Consider the following 12,319-nt stretch of genomic DNA (forward strand, 5'->3'; position numbering starts at 1 on the left):
AAATAACTCTTAGAATAGGACTTTAGTCCCTTCAGAATCCAAACTTGTTTGTAAGGATTGACAGTAAATTTCTTGCTTGTACATAACATGCATTGAGAAAATGAATAGTGGCATGAGTAAGTTGTTCCATAATCATTGTCATCACATGACAAACTGACGGAAAAAGTATCACTTTGAAACAGGAGTGATTTATCATCTAGATTTATATTTTCAGTTTTGTTTATTGTCTGAGCCAAAGTGAAGAAGGAAGCAAAAATGTAAAATTACATCAACGGTAAAACTTAAGCGGAAAAAGGAAGAATGACATAAAAAAAATACTGCATGCAATCTCTTAAAAAAAAAACCCACATTAACAATGGTTCATTGAATTAAACGTACCACGCAACAGAAAATTTGTCAAACAATGTGGGTTTTTCAATGAATAATTTTTAAACACTGACACAGTTAGGACCTGTCAAATATATAGTCATGGCTATGTTGACTTAGACCCTTGTAATGTGATTAAGCACTGCGATTGATGGGATAGTTCACCCCAAAATTTTAATTTTGAATTCATTAACCCACCCTTACATCATTCCAAACCTGTTCGACTTCCTTTCTTCTATGGAACACAAAAAAATATATTTGCCCAAGTCTTGTAAACATTTTAATCAAGGTAGTTCCTTAATTTGATTATCGAAAATAATCTGAATACTCAACACACTCTTATGGCAATTTGTAACTATTTTACGTTTCGGCAAATTCGTGGCTGATTCGTACAATGTAATTTGTACGTTTTTGTGTGAACTGTTAAAAATCGTACTAATCACATCGCACAAATTCATACAAAACTGCCACCTCATAAAAGTCAAGTTTTGTCACTTTAAGTTTTATGATTTTCATGCGAAATAAATAGGCTAATAAAATCGTTAGTTTAAAAAAAACAAAACACTTAGAACTGATATTGGCATGTAGCAATACTTCAGTATCGATTCATGGATATGACTTTATATGATTAGATGAGATGGCAGGGGAAAAATAAGTCAATGGTTTTGCGTTCTCTCGCAAATGTTTTGCGTTCCACTGAGAAACTTTGCATTCACTCGCAAAACATTTGCGTTCTCCTGAGAAACTTTGCGTTAGCTTTTGAGTTCTTTCCGAGCAAACGCAAAGTTTTTTGCAAGGGAACGCAAAACATTTGCGAGAGAACACAAAAGCATTGTCAGAAGCTGCGTCCGAAATCGCTTGAGTAGGTAGGCCTACTTAAGTAATTACTTCATGACCGCTAAAAAAGTATGTTCTATTCTACACTCCTTTATAGTATAAATGTTATCCATACATTCACCATGTTGTCATTATCATGTGACCAACCAGTTACATTGCTTCACTGCCATTCATAAATCCTCTCCCGTGGCCTCATGGGATAGTAAAATGTAAAATTGTATGCACACTTGAATCTCTGCGGAAGAAGTAGGTCATGGGTATTTTTTGCCTACTTTTTTATTATACTGTTTTTCACTTACTATATAGTAGGGAAGTATGTGATTTAGGATGCAGCCAAATATTTTTTCCTCCATCTCATATTTTTTTTTCCTTCACCATATCCAGTAGGGGCTCTGCAGTAACTGTGGAATTTGTTAATTTTTTTTTTTTATTTTTTTTTTTTTTACATTTATCCAAATATGTGATGGGATGCAAATCAAGGATGTGATAGTGGGTATGAGATAAAAAAAAAATCGTGGAAAGCATAATCAGACAAATTTCATACTCAAATTCTGAAAAGGGGGTGGGGTACCCACCCAGACGAAGGCGGGACCAGCGCATTTTTTCGGGGGCCTTTGTCCTACTCTATATGAACCCCGACGACGGCGTGAGGGGAGGGACTCACATCCAGCCATACTCCGAATGGGTTAATAAAGAGTGTGGCTTTTTTTCGTCAAAGATAGCTGAGATGTGGTGATATTTCATGCTCTCCTACAAACTCTTTCGAAGGACGTAACATTAGCTGAGGAAAAGTGTGGAAATCTACTCAACGAGGTATGTTTTCCCCCGCTTTTCAATTGACTGAAATTCGACAGTGGCTCGGCCAACGGATTTTTGGTGACATCTTGCTCACATACAGCAAAATAACTAGTTATCTGATTTATCGGTTGCTTTGTGAGAAGTTTATACGCGTATTTTTAAAATAACAAGACACTTAGTGTATAACTAGTGCCTTTAAGTTGTTTTATAAGGAACTGTCGCGTCTTTCTTGCGTCAGCCGGAGAACAATAGTAAACTTAAGCACAGCTGGATGGGATTTTTCTTGGAAATGTGGATGGATAACAATCAAACCTTTCGTAACTGTACGATGAAACGTCTCTGTGGTCGATATTAAGTCGGCATCATGTTCTTCTGTAATTGGCGTTGAACCGCCACGCTGGTTTTTTTTTTTAGGGATGTTGGATTTTTTTTTGTACTTGCTTCGAGAGGAGAAAAAGATTCACCTCAGGTAAAGCGCGCCACCATTCGCGCGTTTACATCGACACGTTGCGTTGGACGAGAGACAAATATTTATCGAACAATTTCTCAGCAATCCTCAAAACAATGCTCAGTATTTAATTATGTCTTATCAGTCGATTTTTATCAAATAAAAGACAAGATACTGATTATTTTGCATCTTGCTCTTGCCCCTTAAACGATAGCCTACACTGAAATAGTTGTTAGGCTACTCAATTTAGTTGTAGGCTAGCCTACTACTTTTTGATGGCATAAATTAAACTACAAACTTTAAAAACTGTCTTTAGCCTATATTATTTTTATGCAAATGTATTATCTTAAATCATTTCTTTCCTTAAAGTGATTGGTTATTTGAAATTTTAATGCAATTTATGATGTAGGATAACTGTTTAATAAGTTAGCCTCCTTTTATGTTGTTAGTTTTAAATCGAATAATTTGTTGATATTAAAGATTAAATTACTGATTTAAAAAAACTTAAAATATTGGTTTTGTCTGTATGTCAAACCGTTTATGGACGATCTTTTTATGGACATAGGTTTACACTGGCCTTTAATTATATACTTCTCTGCTAACCCTATCATATAAGGACAGTTAAAATGTTTGTTTTAAAACTTTGTTTATTTGATCAAGAATATTACAGATATTACACTAAAAGCCACGTTTTAAAAGCCAAATTTACCCTTCATCCTGCCACATTGCTTTATAAGCTCATGTTCTGTGAATTTCTTTTGGTGTTGGTGAAGTGATGTGATTTATTTTGAAACTTAAAAAGACAAGCATGGGAGAAATTCATTTTACACCGAATGTATGTTTGTGGCTATCATTTGATCAGTTAATTTCCAAGGGCCAGGTAAGTCTGGCTGCTTCAAAGTGCTTAAAAGTGTCTTTGAAACTGAGATGTTGTTTTGAAGTACCAGTCTCCTGTCCTTCCACCAGAGCTGAAGGAATCTGGATTGGAACGATAACTTCTTTCTCAGATGTCTCCACAAAGCCACTCTGTTCTCTCTCTTGAAGTTAATGTCTGACGTGGTAATGGTTGCTCTGTGTGGAGTTGCTTGACTGAAGAGGAGGGCAGGGTAAGGTTTGAGGTATTGCTGAGGGTCTCTCAATCTTTTAACAACTTAAAGGGATAGTTCTCCCATTCACGTCATTCCAAAGATACAGCTATGGGACTTGGGACACAGAAGTTTTTTTGTTTTTTTTTTAAGTTGATGTCAATACAATGAAAATCTATTTGGGCCAATGTTGTTAATTCTTCAAAATAACATCTTTTGTTCCAAAGAAGTACAGATTTGGAATGACTTAAGTTAATTATTAGGGCTGCCCACTAATAGTCGACTAAATGTTAGTCGATAAGAGTAGGCTTAAGGGGTTAGTTCACCCAAAAATGACAATTGTCAGTAATTACTCACCCTCATGTTGTTCCAACCCCGTAAGACTTCCGTTCATCTTCGGAAAACAAATTAAGCCATTAAACAAATTCAAAAGATTGAGCCACTGGAGTCACTTGGACTATATTAACCATGTCTTTAATACATTTTCTGGGCCAGCAAGTTATAGTGTCCATAAGCCTGTGGAGGAGTGAGCCAGCTCTCAGATTTCATCAAAAATATCTTAATTTGTGTTCCGAAGATGAACGAAAGTCTTACGGGTTTGGAACAACATGAGGGTGAGTAATTACTGACAGAATTGTCATTTTTGGGTGAACTAACCCCTTAAGGCAGGCGAACACTACTAGTGGTGGAACAGATCACAAAAATCACGGTACGGATCATTTACGGTTTTTGAGCCTCCGATCAGATTATTTGTTGGACCAGCAAAAAATAGTTCACACATTTATTTAAAACAAGTGAACAGTCAGTAATAAAATAAGAACAAATACACAAATTTCAAGCAGAGATGAATAATAAATAACAAAGTTACAAAGTCTATAGTTTTCAGGTACAGAAATCAATAATTAAGCCTAAGTGTAAAATAACACTATTTGTTCACTATAGAAATTAAATAGTTTCATATTTGTTAAAGCTGTCTGAAACGTGCCTCTCAAGCACTCTCTCTCTGCGCGCGCTGCGAGTGTGTGCGACTGTGCGCACAGATAACGTGCGAGTCCCGATTTTCGGCGCTTCTACGTTTAAAATAGTTTGAATGTGTAAATTGACAAGACATAACATGTCCAAATTCTAAACTTTCACTCTATGATGGTTAAATTTAGCAGTTAATCCACGAATCACATGCGTGCCGAACCGTGAGCCCTGGTCCATACGGATCAACTGCGATCCGTTCCACCCTTACACACTACACAACTCTCGGCTGGATTTTGCTGTCACAGACAGATTTCCAAGGTCTGTGACAAAACCCTTGAATTGTGGCCAAATCAGTGCTCGTTGCAGTCGCTGATGCTCGTCAAATATGACCGATGCTGTGATATTTTCTAACCTGTTTGATATTATCGCCACGTAATCTTGTAGTGTGAGCGATGAGCCAATATGATAAACTGCTCTAATGATATCATGCACCTTCATCTACATGAATGCAAGGCAACAATTTGATCATCATTATTTTATACTAATATATTTTTTTTTAAATGAGTGATAAGTAAAATACATACTTTAACATTCTGATATTTTATTTACCATCAGTTTTGCTGAACAGACATGGACAGCCAGCCCGTCTGTATTTCTGACTAATTTTCTTTTTTTTGTCTCATCTTTTTTTCTGCACATACTTGGACAGCGAACAGGAGCAGCTCTCTAATGTCTTCTGTAAATTTGTATGAGAAACCCTAACCCTAACGTTTTTCCGTAGTTGTTCGGGGTTGACATATGGCCAAAGATCTTGTAGTTTGTGCACCATCGGCATTGTGTTGTGTAGTGCTGGGCGGTTTACCGGTTCATACCGAATACCGGTGTTTATTTTTGTTACGATATGAATTTTTAATATACCGCAAAACCGGTGTATGTCGCTTTAATCGGAACGCGGCGCTGCGCGACACAGTCTCGCCCCTCATTTACAACACACGTCTGCGGCGCATTACAGCTGCGACAAGGTTTTATTCCGTCCTCCACGCGGTGCGTCAAAATAGACCAGGCGCCTATATTTAGCGAAGCGGCGCGGATAGCCGCTTCTGGGAAGCTTCGATCTGAAACACAAGCATTGACTAGAATGGGCACGAGACGTGTGGGGGTGAGAGTGTCTTTTTTCTCGCGGCGCGCGTGTTTTTACACTGTATTAACGTATCTGAAGTGAACTGACGGTCTTTAGAAAAGTTTCTTTGTTATTACGATTGAATCTTTCTTTATCTTTCCTGATAAAGCAGTGTTTATGAGCGTTGCTGCTTTGTGTACAGCCGTTAGTTACCGGGGAAACCACTGTTTCTGCCGCTCCTAAAGCGCGTCCTGCTGGCACCTCTTTGTAAACAGCCTTGCAAACCTGTATTATTAATATTAGTGTGGATTTTTTCTATAATATTTACTCATGACAATAAAATAGGGCATTATAAGTAAATCTACTGCACTATTTCCTCTCTCACTCAGTAGAAAATGTGGTAAACACCCATCATGCTTGAAAAAAAAAAAAAAAAAAAAAAAAAAAACGGTAAAAACCGTGAAACCGGTATAATTTAGAAAAAAACCGTGATGTTGATTTTTGGTCAAACCGCCCAGCACTAGTGTTGTGTAATATGATCGTTGTTAAGACAAGACAAGATGAAGACAGATGACAAGAAATCCTGTTGTGTAGTTTTGAGCACCATGGCATTTCTTGTACCGGTAGATCCTTTCTGCTGCTGCTTTGCCGGTTTTGATCTGGAGATGCTGTACTCATTCAGGAGATCAGTAATAGCGCCCCCTACTTTATAACAGTGATAATACAGAGAGCTGTAAAATCTCGTCAATGGCAGGGAAGCGTTTTCTCATAAAAGACACACTAACTTGTCAATGGCTGATCTGTACTGCGACTCTCGTTGGGCTAGCGTTGAATTGAGCAGACGCCATCAGTTTTTAATTGGAGTGTCTATTCTCTAACTGAAGTAAATTATTTTTTATTACTATAAAAAATCAAAATGACGGAGAGCGTTGCCTCGCCGCAGTGGGCATGTCATGTGACCAGTGTTGCGGCTGAACACCGATGACACAGACTATCACAGCAAGCTGCATATCCCACACTTGCTGCATGACATTAACTTAATATGCATTTCTCTCTAAATGCACGTCCATCTGTGGAGATGACAAGCCAGCATCGTCAACTTCATCTTTGCAGCTGGCACTTACTCAGAAATCACTAGTTTATTAATGAATTGTTAATGTTCAGACAGTTGTTGTTTTTTTACATTCATAATCATTAGTTTTGCTGCAAGCTTTTTGCGTGCGCTTGAGCTTAATTTACATTTTAAATGCTCATTATCATGGTTTAGTATTTCTTACAATGTTACATATAATATTCTTTCTCAGCCATTTTTCTGAAACCATTTTACGATGTCACTCCCTGAGTATATAAGTAATTAAATGAATAATATAAACACCCAACTAATGGCTTAAATGAGCAGTAGTCAACTAGACAAGTTGAGTCAGGGACTGCCTGAATAATTACAGAATCTTCTACAAGTCATTATTTATAGTTATACAAGTCATTATTTATAGTTATACAAGTCATACAAGAATAATTACAAGTCATTGTCTAATATTTATCTGTGGCATGTAAAATTACATGCACTCTGTTTTAAGGTCACACCTTTATAAGATCTCTAAGATAGGTGTGTTATGAGTGTAGTGTGTAGAGCCTTTTTGGGGCCCTGCTGAAGTGTAATTTGAGGGCCAACTGAGCACCAGCTGTGGAATGTTCAAAACGACAACCACACTGCTGTTGTTCTGCTGGCAATCGGATATGACCCCTTTGTACTAAGTACAAATTACAGTGATTTGATGCCTTTAAATGGCACTCTTAATCTCTGTTCTCTACCACAACAGCGTGGCCCTCACTTATGCAACTGTCTCTAATAAACCCTTGGACAGAAGTTGTGGCTATTGGCAACATGTCATCCACCAGTTCCTATAGATTGCCATAAATTCCCATTTAAAATTTTTTATTTTTTATTTTTTTTTAAATGTATGTTTTTGTTTTGAGGGTGGGGGGTCTTCTTGGAGACATTTCTATAGTGCAGCACTGTAAAGTATAACAAGTAAAATCTATAAATGTATAAACTTTTAAATTAATGTAGTGCTTAATTTTTTTAATCCACATCCAGTAATCAAGAGCAAAGTTATAGGAAATCAATGACCAATAATGGTGAGAACCCCAGAGTGTCTTAACAGATGTTTTGGTAAATTCACACACAGAACTTTGTGGAAAAATCAAGTCACAGCCATGCCTGAAGCGTCTTTTGTTTACTTGATGTAGCCGGTGAGGATTGCACAGTTTGATTAGACCTGTGGATGACCCCATCCTCTCTTAAAGTAGCTCTATTCCAGTTTGTGACCAAACCATTTTCAACTGGTTGCCTGTTTCGAATTTACATTGTTAGAGCTGCCAATTCCACAGGCCTTTGGTTGTCCAAAATGGGAAAAGCACTTTCTTTCTGAGTCTGAGGTCTACTTAAGACCCATGCTTTATTTCAGTGGTTCCCAAACAGGGATACACATACCCCTGGGGGAACGTGAGGTGACAAACAAAATGCTGAGTTTTGGCATCCATTTAATTCTACCCCACCCTAAAATAACATTAACACCAAGCATGTATTTCTAACAGTGAAACTGACTGCATCCACCCAAGCAGTGTGCATTTGGTAGGTTGCGTGCAAAGATTAGTTTAATTTAAAAGTATCACTTTGTTTTTACCATTATTTTTTATTTCAAATATCTCATAACAGTATGCCATTGTAATTGCATTCAGGGCACCTCTGAGGCAGCATTATACTGTGCCGGAACGCGCCTTGTGTGAACAAAAGCCAGGACCGTAAGGGGTGTGTTGTAGCAATGACGCACGTGCCATGGTGCGAATCTGTTGTTCTTTGAAGAAAGTTTGTGTTCGACATTAACAAAGAACGAATGAAAAAATCACTGGCATTATGAATGCACCAAAATCAAATGATCCCGGGACACATTATCCGTGTATTTTCCGGAATCTCTGTGTGAAAGGGGCTTAAGTGGAAATGCCTCAGAGGGTTTGCCAATCTAAAAAGTTTGGGAACCACTGCTGTATTTGCTGACAAGTAGGTGTTACACACTAGAGGTCAGTTAACACTATGGTGGTAAATACCTCCTTTAAATGATATATTTAAAGTATGTTTTACTTTAGTTTTTTATTTATTTATTTTGCCTTTTTTAAATCCATGTTATCCAAATTTAATTAAGGTTAATTTGTTCATTTAATAAAAAGTTAATTAATTGAAGGCCTGTATACAAAGTGAGGTGAATTTTAGCATCAAACTTTAAATGTTTTATCACATTTAATCTTCTTAAATGTTTCTTAAATGCCTCTTTTTTTTTTTTTTTTTTTTTTTTTATTAAATGGTTTAAATGTAGTTATTCAATTATTTAATGTTAAGTGAGTTTTTTTTTTCTTTACTCTGTCTTAACCAACTTGGTGTTTCTGTGAAAGAGCTTGTTAGAAAAGTAACATTTTAGCTCCATCTAGAGGATCTAGCTGGTTAATCCAGGCTCGCGTGCTCACGTGAACTTTCAACTTTTCCTGAAGGAAGGCACCTTTAACAGATTTCATTCTCAACATTTTTTCTAGAATCCTTGGGAAATGATACATTTGCTTTGTTCCTGATGTTTACCATTTAATTTGTTCTTACTATTGAATTAGCACTTAATTTCCTCTCATTAGTGATACAGCTTTTGTCAGTCATTTAATAAGAAGGTACGCTATTTTCATGACATGTTTATCATTGGATGTAATGTATAATTCTAGTTTTGATGCTGTTTTCAATTATTAACAGTTAATGCCTTGTTCTCGTGCAGGACTGAGACAGCCGTTCTTCTCGGAGCACCATGAGCTGGAGCTTTCTTACACGGCTGTTGGATGAAATCTCCAACCACTCCACCTTTGTGGGCAAGATCTGGCTTACGTTATTCATCATCTTCCGCATTGTGTTGACTGTTGTGGGCGGCGAATCAATATACTACGATGAACAGAGCAAATTCACGTGTAACACCCAGCAACCTGGTTGCGAGAACGTCTGCTATGATGCATTTGCACCGCTCTCTCATGTCCGGTTCTGGATTTTTCAGATCATTCTAATCACAACTCCTACTATTATGTACCTGGGCTTTGCTATGCACAAGATCGCTCGCATGCATGATGAGGAGTACAGGCCGAGGAACAGGAAACGCATGCCCATGATCAACCGCGGAGCCAACCGTGATTATGAGGAGGCTGAGGACAATGGCGAGGAAGACCCCATGATGACGGAGGAGATCCTGCCAGAGAAAGAGAAAGCGCCAGAGAAGCCAGCCCCTAAACACGATGGACGACGGAGAATAAAGCGCGATGGGCTCATGAAGGTGTACATCCTGCAGCTTTTGGCACGGATTGTTTTTGAGGTGGGCTTTCTCTTCGGCCAGTATATCCTATATGGTTTTGAGGTCGCCCCCTCGTACGTGTGCACTCGCAGCCCCTGTCCGCACACGGTGGACTGCTTTGTGTCACGTCCCACGGAAAAAACGATCTTCCTGCTGATCATGTATGCGGTGAGCTGTCTCTGCTTGTCTCTCACGGTGCTGGAGATTCTTCATTTGGGCCTCAGTGGAATCCGTGATGCTTTCCGGCGACGTGCGCGCCAACAAAGCGCTTCACGCCAACGTGGTGCCATATGCAGACAGGTGCCCACTGCCCCGCCAGGGTACCACACTGCCCTGAAAAAAGACAAGCTGTCCATGGGAATCAAACCGGAGTATAACTTGGACTCTTGTCGAGAGTCTTTTGGTGATGAGTCGTCATCGCGAGAAGTGGACCGCCTGCGTAAACACCTGAAACTGGCCCAGCAGCATCTAGACATGGCCTATCAGAACGGTGAGAGCAGTCCTTTACGCAGCAGCAGCCCAGAGTCCAACGGCACCGCTGTCGAGCAAAACAGACTCAACTTCGCTCAGGAGAAGCAGGGGAGCACATGTGAAAAAGGTAAGACAGAAAAGTCAACTTTTATTTTTTTTACAATAGCTTACTGTTATAGTTTGTATTTTTAATTTGTTGAAAATAAATAAATGTGAACCATCCACACACACATACTTGAATTTTTTTTTTTTTACAAGAAAAGTCTTCAAATGGAGATTAATGTTGTTATATTCTTAGAATAAAGCTGTGTACGAGTTTTAATTCTATTTTGTCTTATCTCTCGCTCTCATAGGGATCCGTGCTTGATTGAGGCTCAGAGACTATCAACTGTTTTCCTGTTCAACGAAGCGGCCCAACGGTGGTTGGAATTGCTCATCTTGGAAAGTGGAAAGAGTCTGTATGTGTGTATGGTGTATTTTTTATTTTTTTTTTGGCTGCTGAACATTGTGTGAAGCATCGTGAGACTGAGTGGAACCTGTGTCTGTATGCACACTGGTGAATCTGTGATAATGTGTTGTGCAGTATTATGGCAAGTGAACGTCGAGTCAAAAAATCTCAGAAGCAGCATCTCACGAGCCAGTTATACTTGACATCAGCCAGTCTGCCTGATACTCTTATCTCTCCCTTTTTTCTTGTTCTTTTTTTTTTTTTTCATAGGAAAAAGAAATCAGTGGTTCTTCCATTTGTTTACCACACTTCTAATGAAGTGCCAAGGGTTACATCTCAAAAATGCCTTAAACTGGAGTTTACATATTACCTTTGCCATTCCAAAAAGAGATGGATGAGCCAGTATAAAGCCACGTCAGAAATGTAGTGTAGTTATTTAGAATAGTGCTGTGTTTTGAGTAGTGGACCACAATTAGTGTATGTTTGTAATGAACAAAATGGAAACCTGGAAAATGCTTGAATACTTGTGAATTAATTATTGATCTACAAAGATGCTTTTGATATTTTATTTGCATATTGTGTGGTTTAGATGTAAATGAATAGTATTTTGATACCCCTCTTATCTTGAGGAAGCTTCTCCGTAGACTATCATTTCAGTTTTTCATATTTTGTGAGGCTTTAAGTTAATTTGGTTTTCTTTGGCTTTTGTTTAATTTGACCAACTGTTAGAGAGGCAAGCTCAGTTTTCAGAGATTCTTTACACATTTGAAAGCACTAATAAAGAGTGTTTCATTTCATTGGTTTCCACTTTCATTCTTTCTCTAAATAGTTTCTGTTCAGATTAGTGTATGTCTTTGCCTCCTTTATGCAAATGCAAACCGTAAGTTGGTCCAAATGCAGTTTACAGTGAATAGCAATAAGGAAAGCCATAAAGCCTAAAGTTTTATACATGGTACCAATGCAATGTCATCTTGAAACAGTTTAAAGTGTAGGAATATAATCCACCCATGTCTGTTAACAGCCAGGTTTTCCATCTTTTGATACTTTTTCCCAGCATCTCAATTTTTTTACATTTTTCCAATGTTTTTGTAAGGTTTTGTAAAAATGTATTTTGTAATATGCCAAAATAAACCTTTGGTCTAAAAACTGCATTCATTTGTCATTGTTCATTTTTTATGTGCTTCTTATATGGTTATGGTTCATATATATATATATATATATATATATATATATATGTATATATTACACATATATATATATGTATATATTACACATACATACATATATATATATTACACATATATATATATATATATACACATACATACATATACAGTGCTATGCATAAGTTTAGGCACCCATGCTAAAGTTGACTAAAAAGAGGAATAAAAAATCATCTTT

At 37.7% G+C, this 12,319-nt stretch overlaps 1 protein-coding gene across 6 annotated transcripts; it reads left to right on the plus strand.

Moving 5' to 3' along the window:
• The first annotated feature begins 1,670 nt into the window (after positions 1-1,670).
• gjc4b (gap junction protein gamma 4b) lies at positions 1,671-12,069 on the plus strand. Of its 6 annotated transcripts, none has more exons than XM_081369629.1 (4): positions 1,787-2,016; positions 3,416-3,555; positions 9,439-10,597; positions 10,824-12,069. In XM_081369629.1, the coding sequence occupies exons 3-4, from the start codon at positions 9,469-9,471 to the stop codon at positions 10,835-10,837; spliced, it is 1,143 nt and encodes a 380-aa protein (XP_081225755.1). In that variant the 5' UTR covers positions 1,787-2,016; positions 3,416-3,555; positions 9,439-9,468; the 3' UTR covers positions 10,838-12,069. The 6 variants fall into 6 exon arrangements, with proteins under 6 accessions (XP_081225754.1, XP_081225755.1, XP_081225756.1 ...); XM_081369630.1 differs by having other exon boundaries at positions 1,857-2,016; positions 3,416-3,567; XM_081369633.1 differs by lacking the exon at positions 1,787-2,016 and adding an exon at positions 2,238-2,470.
• Positions 12,070-12,319: the final 250 nt, after the last annotated feature.

Source organism: Scardinius erythrophthalmus (genome assembly GCF_964197995.2).
Source record: "Scardinius erythrophthalmus genome assembly, chromosome: 6".
In the NCBI taxonomy this organism is placed as follows: Eukaryota; Metazoa; Chordata; class Actinopteri; order Cypriniformes; family Leuciscidae; genus Scardinius; species Scardinius erythrophthalmus.